The 27115-nt window shown below is 43.0% G+C and overlaps 1 protein-coding gene across 1 annotated transcript; it reads left to right on the forward strand.

The window, feature by feature from the left end:
• Positions 1-670: 670 nt before the first annotated feature.
• On the forward strand, positions 671-24916 carry WDR86 (WD repeat domain 86; the record flags this gene model as incomplete). The annotated part of the gene is made up of 6 exons (XM_082015353.1): positions 671-833; positions 3628-3769; positions 5329-5761; positions 17581-17716; positions 22544-22647; positions 24698-24916. 6 exons carry the CDS (start codon positions 671-673, stop codon positions 24914-24916), a joined length of 1197 nt encoding a protein of 398 aa, XP_081871479.1.
• Positions 24917-27115: the final 2199 nt, after the last annotated feature.

Here is a 27115-nt window from a genome sequence, read left to right on the forward strand (position 1 = left end):
CGTGCCTCCACCCGCGGCCGTGTCCGGGGCGGTGAGTAAGTGCCGGGGGCGGAGATGGCGGGGGGCCGTGTGGGAGGGATGGCGGCAGCCCGGGGCGGGGAGGGCTGGGGGCCGCTGAGGTGTATCCCGCGGCGGCCGGGGGAGGGGGCAGGCGGCCCCGCGGGGCCTTGAACGCCGCCTGAGGCTGGGCTTCCCTCTCCCGGAGGCGTCGCCTCTTCAGCGTGCCTCAAGTTAGCCTTGACATTGCTTCAGAAGCAGCGGCGTGCCGGCAGCCTCAGGTAGCGGTGCCGCTGCCGGCCGGCCTGGGTCCTCCCCAAGGGGCCGGGCGTACCGCCGTGCCCATGGAGAACGCGCACCGGCGAGCGCGTAGCTGAAGGGCCATCTTCCACGGTACTTCGGTTCCTGCGGAGAAAGAGGCGGTCAATGGCTTTAGCACACCCTGACTGAGAAAGTGATGGATGCACGGGGCAGATGAAATGATATGACGTGCCCTCCTCTTCTTCCTTTGTGTCCCTGGGCAGGAGTCTGGACTACCCTGCTGATTTGTTGGAGTTGAGGTAATGGCTGAAGTTGGTCGGTGGGAGACGGCTGGAGGCCCAGAGCACGGTCTGGGGGTTGCGCAGTGCCTATGATCTGACCCGCAGCCTCTGCCTTCGCTGGGACTGCCAGCATGGGGAACAGTGGCTCAGCCGTGAAGGTCTGCACAGATCACCAAGGAGGCATCAACTGGCTGAGCCTGAGCCCAGACGGGCAGCGCCTGCTCACGGGTAGTGAGGATGGCACTGCGCGGCTCTGGAGCACTGCCGACAGCCAGTGCCATGGCCACTTCCAAGGTACAATAGCTTCTTTTCGCCTAGTTTTTGAGTTTAAAGCATGGTACAGGCCACACAGCATGTTCTGGTCTCTCTGTCCCTGCAGCCTGCCAGGCAGCCAAAATCATGCTTGTTATGTTTTGTGTTTTTCTGAATATTTGTTACAGTAATGTTAAGCAGAAGCTGTTTCAACCCAAAACAGGTTACCAGCACTACTGAATGCAAGGATCCTTTTATCTCAGGGTGCGGAACATAGCAGTTGGTTAACTTTTGTCTCTTTCTGGAAGCCCTCTGTTTTACACCCTGATGAAATACTGACTTTTTGGTATTCTCTCTCTCTCTTTTTTTTTTTTTCTTTTTATGTCCTTTTAACCATCTCATTTTCCAGACAATCTTTATTTAGAACCTCTTGACCCAGAAGTCTGGAAAGAAACATTACCAACTAGGCTGTTTTTTTCCCCACATTTGACGCACAGGAATGTTAATTGCTGGGCTTTTTAATTTTAAATTGATTTTGCATTTTAAACAAAATTTATTATCCTTAGACTAGCATCTCAATAATTAAAAAGAAAAGAAAAACTCTGTAGAAAGTACAGTCATGCAGGAGTCAGATGGGAACTGAAGATGTTTGTATTCTCAGTCATTCATGTTCTTTTCTCTTAATACAGGAAAAAAAAAAGAAAAGCTCTTAAATCTGGAATTTCTAATCCCTTTTTCTTCCTAATAAGAAATCATATTGCTGTGATTTTTTGTTGTTGTTTGCTTGTTTGCTTGCTTGCTTGCTTGCTTTTAACTATGGAGTATTGTCTTTTTTCCCCACATCCTGCCATGGTTCTAGCTCCTGGAAAACTCACTGCATTTGCTTCAGGCTTAGAAATCCCTTTAAACCACTAATTAACTTTTAACTAGAAAGAGAAATGTATTGGATAATATTCAGAATCTAGCCTACTACTGCTAGTGTTTGGGGTAAACTCTGAAGAAGGTTGACTAGCTGGTTTGTGAACTGTCAGTTGAATCAGATAATTGTATGTATTTTATATTTATGAACACATACAGTTGTGTAAATTTGTATCATACAAGCTATAATTACTGATAAACCTGTATCTATAACACAGTTGCAAGCTTCCACCACAGCACAACCAACGGTCTTCTGTGGTGGCTGCTTTTGACCAGACCAGCACCAGACCTTGTCTGTCACAGCGGGTTTTGGCATCCTTTATGTGGCTCGAGTATTATTGATGGTTAAAATCTGACTGACAGACTTCAGTGCAGTAACCAAGACGCTTTTTTGATCTTCTCAGAGCAGAATTACATGATGCTGTGAGAAAAATCCCAGTGGCTGAAACCTGTCCCATTTAGGCTGCTTTGCAAAATGTTTTCACAAAAATGTGAGGATGGGTATAGTTTTGCTTATAGCCTTGGTCGTCTGTTTCATTTTTGGCATCTGGTGAATTTGCTTAAGAGGAAGCAAGACGTGTGTTTGTAACATGGATTCTGCTTCACTTTTGAACTACAGCAAGGCTTTTGAACTACAGGAGTTGTAATAAAATCTGGGTTTTTGCAGTCAGTTAAACAAAATGTTTTACTGGGCAGTCTGCTTTTCCTCGTTTTTTTTACAATCTCTAGTCTACAACATGATTCTGTTTTTCTAATATCTTTGTCTGTCCATCTGTCTCTCTTTAATCACATTTGTCCTTCTTACATTTTTTTTTTTCTTTTATTCCAAAGAATAGTGTTATTTAAATCATAGTAGGGCCCACCAGCCTCAACCAAAGTCTGGCACTCTCTTGTGATAGTTATTTAAGAGGAAACAGTTCTGGTCTTGAAAGCTTACAATCTAAATAATTAAACAGTGCCAGATAATACTATCCCAATGATTGGATCGGTGACAACAATTTCACACAAGGGATCTTGGACAAAGCTGGGACTTGAATCCTAAGGTCATTTTTAAATGAGGTGCATTTAATGATACAATAGAAAAATGACACATCTTGCTAAGCAACAATAAAAGCTTAAGGTTGTAACATTGATTCCTCTTTGCTAGCGTTACCCTGTTTTTCAGCACGAAATTTTTAGAGTAGCAGTTGTGTCTGTTTTTATTGTAACTGTAGACTCCCAACATACTCTGAATATGGTATAAATAATTGTGCTCTTATTCTTTCTTTGTGTGTCATTTCCTTAAATGTATACTGATATTTTGAAAATTATGGCTTTTATTCATGTTATTAGTCATAATAGGGAAAGTATTGGCTGAGTTTTACCAGATATGTTTTTTTGTTTGCATTTCATTCTACTTGGACAATGAAACTAAACTTGCTGGTAAGTATCATGTCGCTTCCTTTTTTCATAGTTTAATGCTTTAATTTAGAGCTGTTTGTGTCCTGACAATCAAAGTGCTGGATCGAAATGCAGCCTTTTTTCCTGACTTCAGAAGAAGGAAGCAAAAGCATTTCTTTATTTAAAAAAAAAAAAGCCAATTTTTTACTGGTTTTAAGCTTCAGTAGTCTGAGTCTTATTATACTGATATTAATTTAGCCCATTACGTTTTTTATAATACTGTTTAATTGACCTGATTGGTTGAACTGTACTGTTTTACTCTTTCACTTAGTCATTATAGCAATAAAGCAGAGTTTTTTGCTATTAATTAAAAATATTGTGTTTTATACAAATCCTTAAATGTGAAGAACATGGTGGTGCATTTAAAATTAGAGTTTCGGTCCGTTTGTTTGTTGTATTTTAGTTAAGGTGGAGAGCTCGACTGGTCTGTCCTGCTTGCATGCACAGTGATTGAATTTATTTCCTTTGTTATTCCTAGGACACGAAAGTTACATCACCTTTTGCCACTTAGAAAATGAGGCTGCCTTCACGTGTAGCGCAGATCATACCATTCGAAAGTGGGATGTGATGACAGGTCAGTGCCTGGCCATTTACCGAGGACACACATCAATTGTTAACAGGTTGGTTCCGTGGAGTTCTTCCCTTGTGTTGCTTGTAATCTGTTATCGCATATATTGTCATTTTACTGCAATTCTCCATTACTACACTAATAAAATGGGTTGTGTAAACCTTTGAGTTCATGCTACACATGTTCTGTGCTGTAATGATTAGTTCTCCTAGCAACAGTGCTGACACATCCATAGACAGCAGATAGAAGAGAAATGAAAGGCACACAGCAGGGGAATTGAATCCAAGGCTAGGAATGAAATTCCAGAAGAAATGATTCAATTGATAACAGATGCTTCTGATAAATACATTTAAAAACATCACGTCAAGCTTTTGTGTCAGTAAGAGGGATAAAGTCAGGGCTTTTTCTGGACTTACTATTCCTGTTTGCGCAAATGAATTTTAATATTAAACTGATTGTGCGTGACTGATGGGCCTGTCAGTTTAAAGTGCAACTTAATAGTTGGACTGGATTTAATTAATGACAAATAGAGTCAAAAATTGTTTTAATTTTTTTTTTTACACTTCTTTTTGGTGGGTGGGTTTTTTTGTTCCTTACGAAACTCAAAACACATATGATGTGTAGCTAGATGCTGTAAATAGTTAGGAAGTCTGGCTCTGTCTGTATTTTGGCACTGGCCTGATTTTTGCTTGAATCAGCAAATGGGAATTATGTTCCCAATTCACATGACTTTGTTGCCAGTTTGAAAGGTTCCAGAGGACCAAACTCAACTGACAAAGACAACAGGTTATGAAGTTCCCTATCTCTGGTTTGGAATGATGAACTGTAGAAATTTTTGTGTTATGTGTTTGTGCAGCTACAACTCATTATTTGGGAGGCCCAGCAAGTTGAGTTCTTGAGCTATAATCTCCAATTTGCTCTTCAGATCTGTAATAAGTGAGGTGCTCTTGCTCTACCTTTTTTGAGATCCTGGGCTAAGAGAAATTAGGCGTATACTTTTTTTCCCCTGCACTCTCTCTGTTTGGTGATGGAAAGATGATTGCCTTTGTGCACTGTCAGTTACAGTTCAGGTTCCTGGAATGTTTGGGGTTTTTTTTGTTGTTATTTTAATCCCAAGCTATTTTCATAGATCAGTTTATAAATAATTATTTGTAAAGAAATACTAATAGATAATTATCAAGAATGAGTTATTAAAAAAAAAACCAAACCCAAAAAAACAAACCAACACAACAAACTCTTAGTTAGTGTATGTAACATATGAAAAGTACATAATAGTGCTGCTGGAAGAGGTTTTATAAAAACACAAATGCCCAAAGTTACAATGCTATAGTGTAAAAATGTCTGCATCAATGTACCTGAATAAATGGTCTCAATTTTAAAAGTAGAAACAGGGAAGTGTTTGTTTTAAAAAAAACAAAACACCAAAACCCATAACAAATTCACCCAAAAAGTTCATAAATAACGTGTATCAAATAGTGACGCTGAATTGAGGTTATATATGGTGTCATGTTACTGTTTCTAACTCCAGGGGGCTTAGCATTGACATCGTGAAAAAAATGGTTATGTAAAAAGAATGATACTGTTCATACATGCAAACTTGATTTTTTGCAGGATCCTGGTTGCCAAAGACTATCTCTTTAGTGGCTCCTATGACAGGACAGCCCGCTGTTGGAGTGTGGACAAGGAGAAACAAATTCAGGAATTCCGGGGCCATCGGAACTGTGTCCTGACTCTAGCTCACTATTCCTCCAGAGATGTTCTTGAAGAAGAGGAGGAGGAAGAGGAGGAGGAGGACAAAGTGAGCAGAGACCTCCTGGTGACAGGTAGCACAGACTGCACTGTTAAGGTCTGGTGGGTGTCCAGTGGGCGCTGTTACCAGACTCTGCTGGGACACACTGGGGCTGTCTTATGCCTTATACTTGACGCACCAAACAGGGAGCTGTTTTCTGGCAGCACGGATTATACCATTCGAACGTGGAATATTGTCACTGGTGAGCAGTTGAAAGTGTTCAAAGAGCATCAAGGATCAGTAATTTGCCTAGAGGTAAGAACAGAGGCTTCTTCAAGAGCTGTTCGAAAGGGGTATCCATGTCATAACTCAAGTGGGTCTCCATTGTCTTTTCATTCATAAAGAAGCTCTTCTTAGACAGGTGTACTCTTCACTGGGTAAAAAACTGGCTGGACAGCTGAGCCCAGAGACTTGTGTTGAACGGAGTTAAATCCAGTTGGTGGCCGGTCACAAGTGGTGTTTCCCAGGGTTTGGTTTTGGGGCTGGTCTTGTTCAATATCTTTATCGATGATCTGGATGAGGGGATTGAGTGCTCCCTCAGTAAGTTTGCAGATGACACCAAGTTGGGTGGGAGTGTTGATCTGCTGGAAAAGGATCTGGACAGGCTGGATTGATGGTCTGAGGTCAATTGTACGAAGTTTACACAAGGCCAAGTGCTGGGTCCTGCACTTGTGTCACAACAACCCCTTGCCACGCTACAGGTTTGGGGAAGAGTGGCTGGAAAGCTGCCCGGCAGAAAAGGACCTGGGGGTGCTGGTTGACAGCTGGCTGAACATGAGCCAGCAGTGTGCCCAGGTGGCCAAGAAGACCAACAGCATCCTGGCCTGTATCAGAACTAGTGTGGCCAGCAGGAGTAGGGAAGTGATCGTGCCCCTGTATTCATCACTGGTGAGGTCGTACCTCGAATCCTGTGTTCAGTTTTGGGCCCCTCACTACAAGAAGGACGTTGAGGTGCTGGAGCGTGTCCAGAGAAGGGCAACGAAGTTGGTGAGGGGTCTGGAGCAGAAGTCTTTTGAAGGGCGGCTGAGAGAACTGGTGGTGTTTAGTCTGGAGAAGAGGAGGCTGAGGGGAGACCTTATCGCTCTCTACAACTACCTGAAAGGATGTTGCAGTGAGGAGCGCGTTGGTCTTTTCTCCCAAGTAACCAGCGATAGGACAAGAGGAAATGGCCTCAAGTTGCGCCAGGGGAGGTTTAGATTAGGTATTAGGAAAAATTTCTTCACTGAGAGGGTGGTCAGGCATTGGAACAGGCTGCCCAGGGAGGTGGTGGTGTTGCCATCAATGGAAGCGTTCAAAAAACATGTGATATGGCACTTTGGGACATGGTTTAGTGGGCATGGTGGTGTTAGATTGATGGTTGGACCTGATGATCTTAAAAGGTCTTTTCCAGCCCTAATGATTCTATGATTCTAGGTTATAAATGGTAAGCTTAAACATTAACGTAGTAACAAAATAGTAGTGCTCTGTGGTCTTGAGACAAATCCTCTTTCCCTGAAACACTTTCTGGTATCTTCTTGGCTTCTAGTGTCTATCCTGGTCTAACTTGTAGTTCAGAATCTATTTAAATCCTCCTAGGTCTTGAAACTCATGAGAGGTTTTCTGGGAGGACTGTTCATCTGAGTAGAATTTGTGTACACAGGATCATCAGACTTTGAAGAAAAATAACCTGAGCAAGTAAACAGACACAGGGTCAGATGACTTAAAAAGGGGAGGGGAAAAAAATATAGAGTAGCCCAGATAACTTAAAAAAAACCCAACAAAACCCAACCCAAAATTGTGGGCAAAAGATAATAGGAAAACATAAAGCTGAAAGAAATCCTGCTTTAAAAACCACACAGACATAATTTGAGAAAAGAAAGGGAGAAAGAGATGGCCAAAACAAGAAAACAAGCAAGGAAAATGGAAAAGAGAAGTAGAACATGGGGGAGAGAAAATCAGGAAGGGATGGGGAGAGGGGAAAAAACTTTGTGACCTGAAAATCTATACCCTGTTTTTCTGTTTGCAGTATTTTTCTGGTGAATGCTGCCAGGCTTGTTAATGTTGCAGAGGAGAGAAGGAGGTTAGGCAGATGAAGGAAAAGGGGAACTATTGCACAAGCACTTGTCCTGTACACTCCATTATCCACCAGAAAATGCTAATGGTGTATTTAAAGGAGGTATATGATAGTCTGTAACTTAGTTTTAGGTCAGCAAACCTTAATGTTTTTTAAATGTATGTTAATGACAACAGTTTTCCTCACTACTTTCCTTGTTTTGTGTTTGTTGTCCATAAGTGCTTTTCCTCTACAGAAGCTACAGTATATATTTTTAATCACTGTTTACTTAATGTTGCCTTTGTTTCTAAAGAAGGTAGTCACAGCTGACACAGACTAAAAACCCAGCAGTACCAAAGGAATTCTGTTTTCCTTCAGTTTTAGAAAGGAAAAAAACTTCATAAAGTCATGTTGCCCTGGAGTAATGTTTGTCTTGCTTGGGTAAATTCTCAGTGTTAAAGCTTGTTTTCTTGATACTGTGGTAATGTATTTTGGAGATGCTCAACTAAATCTGTTGCTGTTCTTAGTGTCACGCTATGTTTTGCTGTTTAATTGTAACCCTTCTCCAAGGCACAGATTGGCAAGAACTGAGCTTGCTTTAATTTAATTGGGTTCTTGCTAAAATTGTTACACGAAACTGGCTTGACCCTCTCCCAGAAGCCTGGGAAATTCAATTACACTCTTTGAATGCTCAAGAATGAGCAATGCTGCTCCACTTGTGAGCGCAGAGTTAAACAATGGTTTTAAACAGAACTTCTTGGAGGGGAGAAGAAAAGCAAAACCAACACATCTATTTGGAAAACCTGAACAATTCAAAGTACACAAGACTACTGCTGCCAAGACTGTGTTGGCAACAGTCCTGGCCAAATCTTCTTCTAGCTGTGAGTAACTGGTAGCCCCTCATTTCTCTCATCACCAGTTGGTGTTTGAAGCTAGAAGAGTCCAGCTGAGGTACATACTGCCCCCACAGAGAGCGTTTAGTTTCTAGGCCCCTAAAACTTACCCCATCTTAAGCAGTCACTGTACTGCTGTTGAATAGCTTTAGGCTGTCGATCTTTCCTAATTCCTCCCTCTTCCTTACTGGGTTCAACACTAGCCCTTCTGTTCCACTTGGCTGCCTCTCAGCACAGCCCACATGGTATTTTCATTCTTTTAGAAAGGGGTCAATCACCAGAATCCATACAAAGATGTTACAACAGAAGGGAAACTTCCTCAATAGAGGTGTTTGGGTTTTTTTTAAATTTTTGTTTTCTTCTCAAAAGGCTCTCGGAGCCTTTTTTGCCTAGGGCTTCTTAGTGACAGTGTTGCAATCTGTGGCAGTGAGTTGGGGTAGTATTTTTCAAACCCTGGGTCAGGAAGGACTAGGAGGTAGTTAAGAGTTGCTCACAGTAGCCAGCAGACAGTTTTAATTGTTGACAACAGTTCATTTTCTGCAGGGCAAGAAGTGAGCTGCTAATTATGCCAGATTTTCACTCCTCTCTCCTGGAGGAGCTGAGTTGGCACCAGCAATTAAAGGTTGTTACCTGTTCTCTGGGTGGTATCATGCTTTTGTGGAGAAAATAAAGGGGGGAAAAAACTTATTTTCTTTTTATTTATTCAAATAAAGATCCCTAAGGGAGGGTGACCTTTCAAAAAGTTTGAGAAATGCTCAGTGTGATCTCTCGTCCTGGACACAGATCAGGAAAAATTTGGATATTGAGACCATATTTTCTGCAACTTTAAACAGTACTGTTATTACCGGGAATGCCCCAGGATGTTCTAAACTGCTGCAAATTGGGTCTGGACTGTTCCAGTCATCTCCCATTACTTTCCAGTAAATACTAACAGTGTCACTGTAGCAGTGAATGGAAATTCCTGGAGCTTCTTGAAGGAGTGTTTCTGGGTAGCACACCCAGAAACACACATCCATAAAGCATGGTTTCCACCTTGCTTCCTGCAGTGCTGGCGTGTGAAAAGCAGAGGGGTGATGCCACAGGCATTTTCAGATTTTGAATACTCCTCAGTTGCTGTAAGTTCCTTTAGGTGGTGTTGCCAGCTAGCATTAGAGCAGCCTGAAAGCAACTCTAATCTAGCACGGCAGAACAGAAAGCACTGGTGAGCTTTTACCTTTCCCTTTTCCCCTGTCCTTGGCGGTCCTGGACAGTGGAGTGAAAAGGGGAGCTGCTCAGATATTCCCCAGAGCTTGTCCAGCTCTTCCAGGGTCAGTCTGTTGAAGGTGATTTAACAGCTGAACTGACTGCATGTGGTCAAAGCAGTTCTGTAGCACAACTACTTTGACAGTAGTTCTGCTGCAAGTGCCAGCTTATACTAATGCAACTTTTCTCTTCCTTCCACTATCTAAACTAGACTGACAGAAGTTTTGCCAGGAGACTTTCTATCTGCAGTGGGAATCGTGCGCATGCTAGGCGCTTTGGCAGCCTCGACTGCTTCACTTTCATAGTCAGGCAAGGTAACTAGTGGTGGAGCAGCCAGAACTCTGCAGTCTTTCTCCTGCAGTGCATTGGTAGCTTGGCAGGCCAGGGACAGCAGCTGTTTTGAGTGCTCCCTCTTCATATAAGAGCCAATGATGAGATTTTATAGGAAATGACAGGAAAAAGCAAGGGTGGGCTGAGTGTAACCACACAGCTCGTGCTAGTTCTTCCACTTAAAAATTTCAGGCCTGGCTAAAGACCAGTATTTGCAATTAATAATCAAACATGCATTTTCATTATTGTGACTGCCTGCAATAGGCTGAATAACCCTGACTTAAATATTTACTTGTTTATGTTTTTCTAAATGTCTCCCAAAGTAGCTTTGCAAACTGTTCACAAGGATTGCTTTGTGCTTTGCTGGTTGTTCTGCCTCTGAGTATTTATCAAAATTGTGCTGCCAAAAGCTGGCAGAGAGAAACGATCCAGCTTGGAATTTAGCTTGGATCCTATAGCAAACATTCTTGCAAGAAAACTCCTTTCTTGCAAAAGGAGTTTTAAATGAACATGAGTGGGCAAGGACTTGCTTCTTGTTTTCCTGCAAAAGATCCTTTGTTTAGACCATTCCCTTTAGTTGCCTTTTAAAACTGACTAGAAGAAAAGAATGCTTTGAACAGAGCCCTTGCCTGAACTCCATTTATATGCTTAACTGTTGTGATCACGGGGACAGAATTTTTTTTCTTGTCAAACCAATTAAATTAAGTGCACATATTTTTTGTAATTTATGTTAGTATTTATTTCATAATTCATCAGAGGATGAAGATGTGAATTAGAGGACTATGAATGTGTACAACACCTGTAGAAAAGAAACACGTTTCTAGGACCATGACTTTGCACTGCAGTAAAAAAAGTTGAAAGGCATTCGCTAACAGCCAGACCAGAGAGCTCATTCTAGATGGATTCTCAGGAAAAAAAACAATTTCTTGCCCACAGGGAGTTTGTTAGATCGTTAAAATGAATGTGGTTTGAATGGGATCCTGAAAGTCTAACTCGGCTGAAGGCTTACATAGTTCTAACTTGAGATTGCTCCAAGGTGGTGATGTTTAACTTAGAAGTGACTGTGAACAGAAGACCCAGCTGGCAGATTGTAGGAATACTGACGCCCATGTGAAGAACAAGCTGGTAAGTTGCTGATACGGACTCATCATGAAGCTCCTGGGACCTTGTCTGAGGTCACTGACCTTCAGAAAGAGGATGTGTCCAAATCTGTTTGGAGACCCAATTGCCTCTCCTTGAATGAGGGTTAAACTGTTTCTTATAGCAAAGGTTGATTGGGAGAGCCAAGTCCATTCCTATAAGGTTGAAATACCTGTTAAAGAGCTCTTTTGCAGATATTTTTGGCATTCATACAGGTGGAAATTGTCTTAAGGTGCTACATATATTCAATTCAGTCAAGCTTATGGAGCAGTAGAATCATAGAATCATAACATAGAATCTTTGGGTTGGAAGGGACCTTTAAAGGCCATCTAATCCAACCCCCCTGCAGTGAGCAGGGACATCTGCAACTCGATAAGGTTGCTCAGAGCCCCGTCCAACCTGACCTGGAATGTTGCCAGGGATGGGGCATCTACCACCTCTCTGGGCAACCTGTGCCAGGGTTTCACCACCCTCATGGTGAAAAATTTATTCTTTATTTCTAGTCGAAATCTGCCCTCTTTTAGTTTAAAACCATTACCCCTTTTCCTATTGCAACTGGCTCTGCTAAAAAGTCTGTCCCCATCTTTCTTCTAAGCCCACTTTAAGTACTGGCAGGCTGCAGTAAGGTCTCCCTGGCGCCTTCTCTTCTCCAGGCTGAACAACCCCAACCCTCCCAGCCTGTCCTCACAGGAGAGGTGTTCCATCACTCTGAGCATTTTTGTGGCCTCCTCTGGACCCTCTCTAACAGGCCCATGTCTTTCCTGTCCTGAGGGCTCCAGAGCTGGACGCAGGACTCCAGGTGGGGACTCACTAGAGTGGAGTAGAGGGGCGGAATCAGCTCCTGGTGATTCATCACCACCTTGACCTGCTGACCACGCTGCTTTGGATGCAACCCAGTAGGGTTACAATTGTCTTGAGAGATCATTTGTGGGGTTTTTTTGTTTGTTTTTGTTGTGTTTTTAAAATTCAAACTGTGGCATGTCTGGGGGCTATGACCAAGGTCAGAGTTACATAAAACTGGCATTTTTTAATAGTAAAACCTGTAACTACTTCAGCATTTACAACCTGTATTTTGCTACTGCTCTTACTTTGATACTCACAAGCAAGTCTGACTAAAATTTTTCATGGAATGGTACGTCTCCTGTACTTTGGCCTGAGGGTCAAGACAAATTTGATCCATTCATGTGTGTCAGTGTTTCATCTGATTCAAAGCAAAGTCCCTCAAAGTAGTGATAAAAATTAACAGTCCAGGATTACAGATATCAATGCAGTGCTTTTGCTTTTTTTTTTTATTCTGTCTGAGGCTTTAGAACTAGGCATGTGACTGTCATCAGGTTTTTTATTCTTTTGAAGCTACTTGGGTTTGAAATATCCACTCAGCTGAGCTGCAGACGTGTTCTGTTTTCTGCTCTGCTACAGGTGTCCTTGCCTTGCCATGATTTTCCTTGTCAGGAGCTTTGTTGGGCAGTTAGCCAAAGCGAACGAAGTGCTCAAAAGCCACCTAGGGAAAATACAGCTTTGAAAATATTACTGCTTCTCCAGGCAGTTGCAGATTAGAATATATTAGATATCTGGAAAAATCTATTGAGTGAAATTTTACATTTTTTTCCATCTAAATCATGAGAAAATTAAATTCTTTAATAAGAATAGCACTGGGACCTAGTGAACTGGGTGAAAGTTTGGAGACTGGGCTAGAAAAGCCCAGTGGTTATGGACCTGGGGACCTAGTCCACAAGCATTTGCTGAAAATGACTGTGCCTGATGCCCATACACAAAAATGGGCGCCAGTCTTGGCAGCGGGGAGCCTTAGCTCCCACCGTAGCTGCAGCAGGATCTCGTGTTTTGGTGAAGAAGTCAGTATACTTTGTCCAGCTCCCAAGAGCTGACAGATCTGCTGGGCTTAACATGTCAGTGGGGATGTTTAACCCAAGGAACAGCAACTGTGTTTTGTCCAGTAGCCTGACAGAACTGGTGGATCTAGATTAAATGGCCTCTGCGGGCTGAGGAGATTTGAACACCTTTGGAGAGTGCCATAACTGCTGGATGGGAGAAGCCAAGCTGGTGTAAGGAGGTTAGCAAGAGTCCTAGAGGGAGAACCAGCAGAAGGTCACCTAATTAAGAAGTCAGTGCTTTGGAAGTGGGCAGGGGAACTGTGTTACAGTCCCTCTTTCTGGGGCTTTTTAGATAGTTTTAAATACAATCGTGACTGAAGAAAAATGATTAGAGGAGCCAAGGACCTATGCTGCTGGCTGACCCTAGGACCTCCGCTGCTTCCACAGTGAAGGTGGCTTGTGCCCAGCCAGCATGAGGGCATTGGCACAGTGTGTCCAACCTTGGCCGGTTAGAGCCAAGGCTGCCATGTCTGCGTTGTTGGGGCATAGCCACACCCTTTGGATGCAAACTCTGAAAGAAGGCTCTGGAGTAAAAATACCAGTCTGACACGGGTCAGATTGGATTGGTGCCTCTGTCTTGCTCTCAGACAGAATCCCATCTGGTTTTCATATACTCTCTTGACCAGCTTCAGGGATACCGTGCGCTGTTGCTTGTCACGACTGCCCTGAAGCACGTCATGCTTCCTGTGTGTTGCAGAAAGGGATGGCTGCAGCCTGGATCAGCTTCCCAAATCAGGGCTGCAGTCTGGGGTTTGGGCAATCAAAAATTAGGATTCTATCAATTTCAAGTCCTTTTTTAGATGGTCTTCAGCTGCGTTATATCACGGTTCCCCATCTATAAAGTAGGAAAGGTATTTATTTTGTATTACACAGAGTGTGGGGCCTGCTTGTAAGGTGCTTTGGCTAGGGGAACAGTATGTATCGATTATTGTTATTTTGATTAAATATAGGTGTCTGATGTGTTGTAGTTTAGGCTGGAGTTATAAACTAGACCTATCTTTAATCAAGTGAAGGAGGAGTCATCCCACCTAAATTGATATAGATGGCTACAGCTGAGAAGGTTGTCCTTGTCAGGGGGGAGAAACAGCGAGTCTTAAGGTGTGATCTGTTTCAGACATCTGCTTCAGGATGAGACGAAAGGTGCCCTAGGCTGCCGTGACTGTAAGGGGACTATCTCAGCTGTAGATATCTGCATCAATTTAGATGAGATGATGCCTGAGTCATATTACTAAAGGCAGATCTGATTTGCAACTTCAACCTGAGCTGATAGCTCTTGATGGCGTTCTCCACTAATAGCTATTTCGTGCTCTGTGTTTTAAAAATACCATGGAAATGACAGGCTGTGTGACAGTCAGAGCCTGTACTGGGTTTTGCTGTCGGCCGTGCTGCAGGCTTAGTCTGTGGCATCCAATAGATTCTTTAACCTATTAGTATTTCTGTTTCCATGCAGGGCCGAGAATCCGTGGCTACTGTGCTCACCTGCTTAAACTGCTGATGGGGGACGAATGTGCATAAAAGTATATCATGGGGCAGCCCTGGTAGCACAGAGGCTTTGAATTGCATGAAGGTGGTTGGCGAGCTGGCCATCTCACCAGATCTCTCGCTGGGCATCAGAAACTTTTGTGGCTCTTACGATCCTGGTGCTATAAATTACCTGAGTAAGCCCACATAATTTAACATATTTTTATATCTAGCAAACTAGTAAATCTAGGCAGCTTGCAGCTTTTCTGTTTCACTTCAGCATTTATACACCCACTTCAATGTAGAAATGAAGCAGCATAGCCCAATGTACCGTTAATGCTGTCGTGGTTTAGCCCCAGCCAGCAACTACGCACCACGCAGCCGCTCGCTCACTCCCCCATGGTGGCAGGGGGGAGAGAATCGGAAGAGTAAAAGTGAGGAAACTCATGGTTTGAGATAAAGACAGTTTAATAAGTAAAGCAAAAGCCGCGCACGCAAGCAAAGCAAAACAAGGAATTTGTTCACCACTCCCCATGGGCAGGCAGGTGTTCAGCCATCTCCAGGGAAGCAGGGCTCCGTCACGTGTAATGGTTTCTTGGGAAGACAGACGCCATAACTCCGAATGTCCCTCCACCCCTTCCTTCTTCTTTGTCCCAGCTTTATATACTGAGCATGACGTTATATGGTATGGAATATCTCTTTGGCCAGCCTGGGTCAGCTGTCCCAGCTGTGTCCCCTCCCAGCTTCCTGTGCACCCCCAGCCTGCTCGCTGCAGGCCAGCATGAGAAGCTGGACTGTCCTTGAGTACTTAGCAACAACTCAAAACATCAGCACCTTATCAACATTTTCTCATCCCAAATCCAAAACATAGCCTCATGCTAGCTTCTATGAAGAAAATTAACTCTACCCTGGCTGAAACCAGGACAAATGCAGAGTGGCATTTACCTGCAGGAGGTTATAACTAAGTGTTTTCCCTTGTTCAGTGGGCGTTTTGATGCCGGTAGCAAGGTGTCTGAAAAAGAAATGGAATGACTTGGCCAAGAACAATGCAGAAGGATCTCAACTCAAAGCATCCTCTTCCATTTAGCAGGTGCAATGTGACAATGCTCTTCATACCCATTCAGGATGAGCCTGGAAATTAAAAGGTTACCTTCCTCGGGCTAACTGTATAGCTCTCAGTTTTTGTTAGTGCTGCTGGTCATTCATTCTCTTTCCTCATTGAGATGTAGTATTAATGCCATTGCTAAAACAGCTTAAAAGTAATAGGGTGTGACATTTCAAAGTACTGCTGGCTTCTAACAGTGGTATGTGTTTTTACAAGCTCCTGATGTTTAGCTATGAAAACTGTCCCATGGGCCAAGTTCTGCTGGTAGGAAGTGTGGCATGCACTCCTCCAACGGGGCTGGTGGGAGCTGCATCCAGTGGTCATTTGGTCTGCCAGCATACAGTTCTTACAGGGGTTAGCATAGCCCCATCACTGTAGTGCTTTGTATCTTAAAATACGTTTCGTTTCATGATGTTGTAACACAGCGCAGAATTTTTTTTTTGCGCAAAGCTCACTTACACTTTTTGGGAATGGAGTGATGCCTTTTGGGAATGGGAGTGGAAATGTGCGAGCGTGGAAAACATTCCGACTTTACAGATACAGAGTGTGCAAAGAGTGGGGACCAAAGGTTTATAATAATCTAAGGTGGTGGAAGAACCAAGACCCTTAGAAGTGACCTAAGAGCAAGTGACCCTTGTCAAGTTGATTAGTCATTTGTTCTGCAGTTGGTTTCCTGGAGCTATTTGAGGAGCGTAAGGGGTTAGTGCTCTGCTGGTCATTTGAACCTTCTGATCTGTGTGTCTGGACACCAAACAAGGTGTCTTTACTCCTTATGCGAATTCTGTTTCTTTGCGAGCTGTGGGATGTCAGAGTTCTCTCTCCTACCTCTCCATCCTTTTCATACAGAGATTGCTGCAAATCCATGAAACTTACCTCGAACTACAGCACATGGATTGCTGTGAGAGCGTGTGGTGACTGGCTGCCTTCACTGCACCACCTTCGGATGGCAGGTGTTGGGCCAGTTCTCTGCTTGGAGGAGTATGCAACCAGAGCTGTATGTAATGACGGCTGTTAAAACCTTTATTTCCTTCTTGTTAGACAGACATAGCATGCAAGATTTTTCTCTGCACTCTGGAGACTTTCCTTGCTGAGCTGCCATGTTTTGGGTGGTTTGTTACTGTGTACGGACTAGTTTTATAGTCTTGCACAGGTCAGTTATTTTCTCTCTGTCTGGGTTTCCCAACTGCAAGTCTTCCTTTTGTCTGTCCTTTCCTCTGTTGTGTCTGAGTGGAATAAAGACCAACCTCCACCACTGGTGAGTTCACACAATGTGCGGGATGACTACTGTAATGATGCATCGTTCTTTGGGATTTATAGACAGAGTTGCTCTAAACACACAGCGGAAGACAATCTGATTGAAGATGTTTAAAAACTGGCGCAAAGATTTTCCACAGTCTGAAAAGACCTGTGGAAACGCAGATACAAAACCGTATCAAGGAAGAGTTAGTGTTTCCAAATACTGACCTTGTGCAGACTAATCATGTTTAAACCCTGGTTTATGTTGCATAGGATTTTAATTTTTACGTTACTTTTTTTTTTGTTTGGTTACTCAAAATTGTTATGAAATTTTTGTTGTACTTAAAACTTACAATCTGATAAGAGTTCTTGTCAAATATGCTTTGCAGAAACTAAATTGAAGGGGTTTTTTTGAGCCTGTATTAATGTAACTAATTATGGAAGTAGGGTTAGCATTGTTAAGCTCACTGAAATCCTGCCTGCTTGCACCAGCAGATGGGCTAAGTTTTTGACCTTCTGAAATGTGGGAGCTGTTTTTAAGGCCCAGAAGTCAATGGGATATGCGATTGTGAAGAATGCAAGGTTGGTTTTGCTCACCATCCCTCTGTTTCAAGGTGTAGTTGTTGCTCTTTTTAACAGGCTGTTGAGTTGGAAACCGTGACTTCACATGAGTCACTTCAGTGCAGTTCTCTCACGAATGTGCCTGAGAGGCTATTGCTGATGTTTCTTTCTCTTCCCTTCAGCTAGTGAATCGGCACTTGTATTCAGGAAGCGCGGACAGGACAGTGAAATGCTGGTTAGTAGACACTGGGGAGCGAATCCAAACGTACAAGGCTCACAAACACAGCGTTAGCACTTTGAAATACCACGCTGGGATCTGTAAGTTGCCTTTCCTATGTTCAGCAATCCCCTGTCTCCTTTTTGATGTTTATCTTTGAACAAAGATTGCTAATAGACAATACTGTAAGTTTGAAGGCTTGTGAAATTGTCACTTTTTTCAACTCCAGCATGTTTATGTTCAGTATCAAATGTTGCTGCACTACTCCATGTGGGAAGCTTAGATCTTCCCTCCATTTTCCACGTCCCTCTTCAGGCAAATGAAGAGGCAGTTGCTTTATTTCTGTTACTAAGGGAAGCGGCTTAAATCCTGAGCTGTCTGTGGGTTGTTTGTATAGCTGTGGTTTAACCTCGCTGGTCTGATGTCTGTCAGTCTGCTCCTGCTGCGTACTCAGGGGCAGCAAGTGCTGCTGCTGGATATGCAGCCCTGCGCCTGCCTCTGCTACCTTGTAGGTACTGTGTAATGGTAAACCTCATCACATCTCAGATGCTCACTGCTTCTCTGTAACAGTTAGGCTTCCTGTTCAGGCTCAGACTACCTCCTAGGTTCATTTTCCACAAGTTCTTTTCGCTTTATCTGTCCTCTTTCACCTATTTGTTTCCCAAACCACCTATCTGCAGTAGCCATGCAGTGCATGCCTTACTAATGCACGGGACTTGTTTCCCTTACTTTCAGAACTCCATTTAGTAGTGGTATCTGTACATAACTCTCTACTGTTGACATAACAGTATATTCTGACCATGAAACCTCCCTCTTTAAATCCCTCTCTTGGCTGGCTTTCCTCCTGCATGTCGTCTATCAATTTCTGGCTTTGGGTTACAAGACTGTGCCTCTGTTTTTATCAGCCTGAACCTCTCTGTGTGTCACCCTGGTCTTACCCTGCCGCTGATGTTAGACCTGATGTGCCTTCATTTGCTTCCCAAACAAGTACTTCCATCCTTCAGGGTAACTGGAACGGCAACGCCTGTCTTAAGCTCATCTAGAAATTTGCAACGCTTTTCTGATTTCGATTTCTGTACTTCGGCTATGGAGCGAACATGTAACACCACACGAATGGTTGCTATTTAGGCCTTGATATCTCTTTTGGCACATCACCGGTGTGATGGTGATAAATGGCTGACAGATGCAAGATGGTACACATTAGAAGAGAGTCGTACCTGCACAGGCAGATGACAGTTTAATGGCAGTTGTCTAGCACCACGCTTGACATGGCTGACTGACCACATTCATAACCCAGTAACTAAATTGACTTCTTAATTATGTTTCGAAACTTAACATGTAACCAAGCCCATAGGTAGATTTTTGATTTTAATCAGGAAGCATTTTTTTGGTCTTCCTTTCAGCATTAGACCCACAGCACTACTTTTCTCCATTAAAACAGTTAATCGTAATTTATGGTTCATTTCAGCTCTCCTCACCTATATTGCAGGACCACCCCACTCTCCCCTACCTGTGGGTTACAATTTCTGCTGATTTCAGCTTTTGCAGTTGGATAGAAGTCTGAAATGGAAGGGGAAAATGTCTGATCTTACGCTGCACCCTGAAGTTGTTATTGCTCAAAGATGCAGGCGGGTAGGGCAGAGGAAACGAACCAGCAACTTTAATCCAGGATTAACACTGGCAAACAAAATACTGATTATTTTGTGTGTGTGTTTTCCCCCTTTTAATTATATAAAGATGCAAAACAAAATATTGAATTCATCAAGCCTACCCAAAGGCAAGATAACTGCGCTAAGCTGATGTTGGCCTGATCCAGTGAGGAATCTTCATGTCTGGGTGGGACATGAAGAGACTGTCTCCTTCATTAATGAGACCTCCAGAGCTGCATTTTGTCAGTGTTGATCCTGCTTTTCATGCAACTAATATAGACTTGACCAGACTCTCCAAAACCATCATAAAGAAAGTTTAAGCTCAGGCAAAAGTTTCATTATGTGATGCCAGCCCCATCAGCCCTGCAGCTTTCTCTCTCTTCCCCCTCATCCTACCACCCTGTCCCTGCCATACGCATGCATTCTTTTTCCATAACGCTATTTTTTTCTTAAAATGCAGGCTATATTGCTGCATTTAGCCAGACCTGTGAAGAACATCCTGATAGTGTGATAGAAGTGTTCACAGAGTTATTTAAGATCTCATTTTAAATCAAATGCAAAAGTACTAAAAGTGTCAAACAGGGAGAATTGAATTGTTCCACTTGAAGGGTAGAAAAAATGTCATGGAAAAATATTAGGGACTTGTTTGAATAGAATTTAGATGTATTTTAATTCTTGAAAGAGCAAATTTTCCCTTAAAATTTGATTTATATACTAGGATTGCTTGCATTATTGTAATACATCGATTACTTATTTACGCAGTATCTAATAGTTTTGTTTCAATTAGAATTACAAAGACAGGTTCACTGGGTGCGAAATGTTGGAGCCTGCGTACCTTAAAATTACAGCTGTTTACCTCGGGCAGATCAGCACTGTTTGTCTGTTCTGTGTCTTTCAAAAATGTGGAGAAAATACTTAAATATAAATGATGTTTGTTATGGTTCATGTCACATTTACACCAGCACAAGAACATGAAAAGAATCTCAGCTGAGAAGTGGTAACTTTCTGTTAGAAGATCTTAATTCTGTTGCTTACTATCCCATCAGTACCCAAAGGCTCCTTGCCCCAGGGTTTAAGGTCTAAATAAGAAAATATAGTAGAAGAATGAGAGGAAAAATGTATGTGTGTTTCCAAAATGGCTTTATAGGGTACAGGGAGTCCAGACAGATCTGAGAACTGAGCTTTATATCATCCAAATGTGTTTCTAGTGGCTTTCCTCAGTCTGCTTGTGTAATCAGTAGCATGGGGAATATTAAAGCTGGTTCTCAATCTAATTTACTTAATGATATTATGTTGGTTATCTCTCCTACAGTATGTGCACAGTCATTTAAAATTTAATGTGGTTTATATTTTTTCATGTTGCAAAAATTCCAAGGGAACATTTAAAACCTGTTCTCCCTCCCAAGGCTCTATGAAATTTAAGTAAAAAGTAAAAATGAATTGTTGATTTTATTTTTTTTGTTGTTGTTGCTTGTTTGTTTCACAGGTGGTATATATAAGCATATATTGAAATGCTAAACCCGGCATTTAAATCGGTTCTTCTTTGAAACTCAGAGGTGCAAAGAGACTTCGGAAATCTAGAGTGACAATTCAAAAGGCATAAAGGATGTCTGTCAAAAGCAAAATCCTGGTAGCAATAGCTAAAGTACACTGACAGCTGCACAGTGAAAACAGCTCTTAATTGGTTCCTACTCTCTGCATGTGTGTAATAGCATTAAGTGATTTCCGTTCACTGGAAAAAAATAATCTGTACCTTGTTCCCTGCTTTACGTCGTTGTTACTCATTTGCAGAACGGGATGCAATGCTTTTTCAGGATTGTGTTGGCAATTGAATTTATAGTGGCCCATTGATTTGGGCCACGATAGTTGACATTGGTTTTCCACATACAGATGTTTCTTTACACCTCCAGCAGAAGGTGTACCCAGCCTCCTGCTGATTAATTTGAAGTTGAAAAGCTGATGGCAGTAGATAGCTTGTTCTTTTGTCTCTGGTAGTCCTGAATTTACTGCTGTGATAATTTCCTCACCTTTCTTTAGGAACCCAGTGCCTGACTTTTCCCAAAAGAGAAGGAATCTGTTGTCTTCAGGCACTTCAGTTTTGTAAAAATCTTTCCATGCCAGTGGCTTTTGCAAAGACATGAAATGCATGGAGCATTTATATATGAATATATTGCTTTTTGCAGTTCTGAAATACTTATCTCTAGATAAATTTGGGGTGTCTAGGTTAAGTGAAGGAAAGTGAATGTTTATGAAAACAGTTTGTAACCCTTAAAGCACACAGATGTGCTCCTTTTTGTGCGTATTACGACATATAAAATCTAAATATTCAACACTGTCTTACACTTTTTCAGGATGCATCTCGGGGATCTGATGTGAAGATCCTGAAGTGTTAAGAAATTGTTCTTTGAACATGTTGAGATACCCTAAGGAAACTTGATGAACAGTCAAAATCCCTGGTCATACTTAATTTACTTAACACCCCCCCTACACCTTGTAGCACATGTACAATGTAGCACACAGAATACAAGAGTTATAGCCAAAACCCTCAAATAATTCTGTGCCATACTGAAACAGAGATTATAGCCTGGGCCTTGAATCCCTTAAAGGCTCTACTGCTTGCAAAGATCCTAAGCTACAAGAAATCTACCACGCTGAAAGAATTTATAAAGTTTCTTTGTAAAGCTGCCTCCATGTCACTCACCTCTGAGGACAGAAGATTTAACTGTGGTATTTCAACAGAGACAGCTATACCTATTGATAGTAAGCTTATGGCTGAAAATGAGGGGGGAAAAAAGGGTGTTTTAATGAAGCTAAGGCTAAATTCATATTATTAGTATGAGAGGTGGTAACACTATCACTGTTTGCAGCTCCACTGTACAGATGAAGTGACGAAGATACTGTAGCACTGAACGGAAACCTGGAAATAACTATGGTAAAACAAATGGAAGGCTTAGTGGAAATCCTTAAAACCAGACTTGAGATAAATTGCCTGCTTAGAATTACTGAGGCAAGTTTAGGCAGGGAAATATATGTGGAAGAGAAGAGCAGAAATAGATATTTGATGTGTGTGGAGTGAAATGCTGATGTATGTAGGAACTTCAGGCCTAAGGCAGTTCCGTGTTTTGAAAAATACGAATGAAAACAAGAGTGCTGGGGTCAGCAAAATTAAAATAATCTGAACTCACTCTAACTGAGCAGTGAATCAAGCCTAAAAATGAGATGTTTTAGGTACATTTTTAACTCACATGAACTGACCTATGTTGTGTGGTTGCATTGCAGTGTTCACAGGAAGTGGTGATGCCTGTGCAAGAGCTTTCAATTCCAAGAGTGGTGTCCTACAGAAGATCTTTCGAGGGCATAAGTTCATCATCAACTGCATCCAGGTCAGGAGGGGGTTTCTCTGCTGGGATTTCTCACTTCTGATTGCTCCCTCATTTGTTTTGTGGGAACTGGTGTGGCTGCTGTTCTGTGTGTCTTCGGTTGGATGTTGTTTCAGGGTAAGACAAAAAGTAACAGACTTGAATATTCCTTTTGTCATTTTAGACAAACTCAATAAGGATAGGTGAAACCACAGAATGAGACCCCAGAGACAGTCCTGTGTCTGTGGTTGGAGGTTTTTCAGGTCAGGTTAGACAAGCAATGGTAAGAAATGAGAGGGGTGTAACCAGTCCTGCGTAGGGGCAGGGAATGGACTCCGACCTCATGAGACCCCCTTCCATTACAAGACACTAATGATAAGTGTTTGCAATGCTCTAGGCAGAAACTTGCCTTATCCAAGCAGAATAATATATAGTGTTATACCCCTAACCCCCCTGGGCACGGCATCCCTCAACAGTCTAGCAACTGCTTACTATCCTTTCTGATCTTGGTGAAGAGCTAGCGGTGATTTCCATATGCTACCCTGTATATAAACATTTATATAAAGTATTACCATCAGGATCTCTTTTTCTGAAGATACAAAGATGACAGAGAAGCTCTGTATTGATGATGTCTGACCCACATCCTACCAGACAAATAGAAGAATCTCTGCCACTGGCTTAAAAATTTTCTGAAAGTGAATTAAGTCCCTGAAAAGTTGCTTGCATATTGTCTAGGCTGAAGTGATACAGGCATTTAAAAGTTAAAAGAGGAGGAATTGGTAACCCTTGGTGGCAATGCAAAGACCAGTATCATGAAAGGAATCCTGGGGGAAAGGTTTGAATCCTGGGATGCTTTGTGCATTTAAGAATCCACATCTCCCTGCCTCAGGATCTTGGTAAAAGCTGTGAGCAGGATGAGGATTTTGATTAAGAACAAGTGAGACACTGTAAGTATTTCTGGCAGGCTGACAGTCGAAAGAAAAAAAGAGAGGAGAGAAAATTCCTTTTGGAGTTGATCCCAAGCGTACAGAGTTGTAAATAGGGTTGTCTTTTGTGTATTTTTATGAATTAGCAAGTGGCTAGTTGGTCTTACACTGCATACTCTTGGGTATTGACCAATTGGTTGTGGAGCAGATGGTCACCTGGATGTATGTATCACCTGATAGACTCACTCTGTGCAGCTCCCCAGTGTTGACAAGACCAAAGCTTGGCTTTGTACTTGATTTGTAATTTCGTTTCCAGGTGTACAGGGAAAAAAATCCTTGGAAGAGAGAGGGCTGAGAAGTGGTGACCTTGATATGATCTCAAGTATATTAATGAGGGATGGGTGAGGGATGAGGGGGCTGTGGTTGAGCGGTGCTTGTGTGGTGCCTCATGCTGGTGCTAGCCAGGCTGCCGGTGCGACGCTGGCTGTCACGGCCTGCCTCTGGAGACTGCGAGTGCCCATGGCGCACAGACCGACGCACGCAGGGGAAGCTGATCAAGACCCATGGCTAGCTTGTAGGGAAGGGTGAGGACAATTGGAAACATTACCAACAGCAGCAAATATTTCATTAAGGAAATGAAACTACAGGGGGGAATCAAGGTTAAATTAGTGCAGGTTTGGAAGAACAGCAAATTTTGAAGGAGGAATTGTACCTATAACTTACTGCAAAGGGAGAAGGGAAGTGAGAAGGAAAGCATTCCTGACCTCCCCACTGCCCACTGATGCCTATTTTTGTGCCTCCTAAATTTCATCTTCCAAACCAGCAGTCTGAAACCAGCACAGAAATTCCCAGCTACAGCCTACTCTGACAGTGAGTTTAGTTCCCCGTTGCTTTTCTAGTGGGTTTAGGTTATAAATAACTCTTGCTGTTTATATTTTATGGCTGTCTGAAGTGGCTGAGAAATGAGTCCTGACTTGGTAATGTCTCATTCCACTTCAGCAGCTTTTGTGATAATTTATACCGGCTCTTGCGATGAGCTATCAGGCCTTAAGTGTTAGGATCACTGTGTTTGCTCTGATTTTTGACAGTTTGATTGTGCCGATTCTGAGCTGTTCCATTTGGTATTAAATGCGACCCTGTTGTTCCAGATCCACAATGAGTTGCTCTACACAGCTTCCCACGACGGCACACTAAGGATTTGGGACATCCGGGGCATATGCAAGAGAAATAAGCGGCGTTTGAAGAAGGAGAGGTCTGCCCAGGGCAGGAGCTCTCAGAAAGGAAGTCTGTCTCGTCTCTTCAACAATAAAGTCGGCTGTATGGTACAGCAGGAAAATGGGGAACACGAGGCCGTTGAACTAATGTGACTGTCCAGAACAGGCTTTCCATCGGTGACCAAAGCCAAACCTTTTGTTTTCTGCACCACTGTGTCCATGCAAACCCGAACTTGAAAGAGATGGGAAATGGCTTTGCTTGAACCTCTTTTTCAGGAGCCAGGATTCTGTGACTGCCAGATAGACTCAGGTCAGATATTGTCGCTGCGGAAGACCCTCAGCCGAGCAGTACTGGGGCTAGGAGGGACAGCAGTGTGGTTCAGGTGACGTACCTCTGTATGAAATTAAGAACTTTACTTACAACTGCTTGTTTCCAATTCCCTCTGGCACAGAGGTGTTGCACACTTCTGCCTGTCTGTTATCTAATGAGAAATGTTTTCTCCTGTTCCTGTTGCCCACTCACATGCCCCCTCCTCGGCCGAATGTAGAAGTGAAAGGTGCCCTGCAGTACCACTACAAATTCAATTTTCACAGCTGACCTTTGGGTCAGTTGTTTTGCTGATCAGACCAACTAATGCAGAATGGTATGGCTCAGCAGCAGGAGTTTAAAGCAGACTGGACACCTCTCTGTGAATCTGGGAGTAGTAGGACAGAAATTAATTAATTGTTTTTAACAAAACATAAGCTAGAGACCAATCTAAACCTCAGACCTTTTGCACCCAGGTCAGCTGTTTGCCAAGACACAGCAGTTGTTCTCCTCCTCTCAGCAACCTAGCAGGTTCTTTTGGTATCTTTTAGGATCTCACACTTCAGCAAAGGAAGCATTGATGGCCTCACACGTTCTTCTGTGTGCTGCCAGGGGCGTGTGCTTCCAGCCGCCCACTTACCCCCAGGCGCTGTCCCCTGGCTGGGAAGCTCCTGGTGGGCTCCTCCGGAGGGCTGTGCCTTGCCACAGGGGGAGTGGGAAGCTCTTCACTAGGCACCGGGTCTATGGTGGCGGCGGCACCACCTCTCTGGGCAGCCTGGCCCACTGCTTGACTGTCCTTGTGGGGAAAAGTTTTCCTTATATCCACTGAGAATGTGGAATTGTGGTTTTCAGAGGAAACTGGAGGATTTATTGGGTGCTCTAGATTTGTTCTCCTTCCTCCTGAAGAGGTTTTATGTCTGGCCTTGGTTTGCTGGGAGGGTTGTAGCATCGGATAAGCCACTGAACTCAAGAGAAGTTCTCCCAGTCTTTTTCCAGGTTCATCCCTCTCTGATAACCACTGAGCCATGAATAAATAAGGGTTCTTCTATTTTTCTATTTGCAGATATAACTCTTTGTAAAACCAGTACAAAAAATATCTAACCACATGTTTTTATTTTTATGGCTTTATTTATTCTGTACTACAGCAAGATAAAAATGCTGTAATCTTTTTTTAGAATGGACTAATAAACATGTGGCATCTACAGGCAACTAACTGTCTAGTTTTTATTTTCTTCTCATTTAGAGGGGATTTGGCTGGCTGTAGATGCACAACAGTTAAGAACGGATGGAATATGGGGGGCAGGGGGAAATACTTTTGGAAACTTTTCTTGCCTGTTTCTCACTGCTGGGGCTGGAGCCAGGAATGCTATGGACCTGTCCTGCCTCCTGCCAGGCCCCAGACTGCCAGAGCCCCGTTTCCCTACTCAAGGGAAGAAGCGACCAGCCACAAACCAAAGCCTGGTCTTAAGGGAAAGCAGAGACAACGAAGAGCCACAGGCACTGGGTCAGGGCTTGCTGTGGTGGCACTGAAGACCCCTACTCTGAAGCTGTCCCACTGTGGCATGGGGCTGGGTCTGTCATGGCTGCTAGGTACCCTGCTCGCCTCTCCTGCTGAGCAGCTTTGTTAGCTTTCACCCAGCAGGTTTCCCCGTCTAGTAGGAAATGGCATTTTAATTACGTTAAATGCCTACCAAGAGAGGCTGATTTGGGAGGTCATCTGCATAGTGTAGACTTAAGTAACTAACTAACTCCACCGTAAACCTCTCAGTCCTGTCATCACAGCTCAGTAGGGCCCTGGGGGAAACACTTGTGAGATGGTGGCTCTCATTGCTGGGGTGAGGGCTTGCAATGCAGCTAATTTTGTTTGTATTTTGCTTTTGAGGTCAATGCCAAGTAGCAGAGATGGATGGAGCTGCACAGATGGTCTGGGCTCTACCTTTTGTCTAAAACTTTGCACACAGTATGTTAGATATGAGAGCTTATCTTGGCCATACAGCAGCTGCAGATGGAATTAGCAAATGGATTTAATAGACATAGATCTTAAA

This window comes from Phaethon aethereus (genome assembly GCF_964289735.1).
Source record: "Phaethon aethereus genome assembly, chromosome: 2".
Classification (NCBI taxonomy): Eukaryota; Metazoa; Chordata; class Aves; order Phaethontiformes; family Phaethontidae; genus Phaethon; species Phaethon aethereus.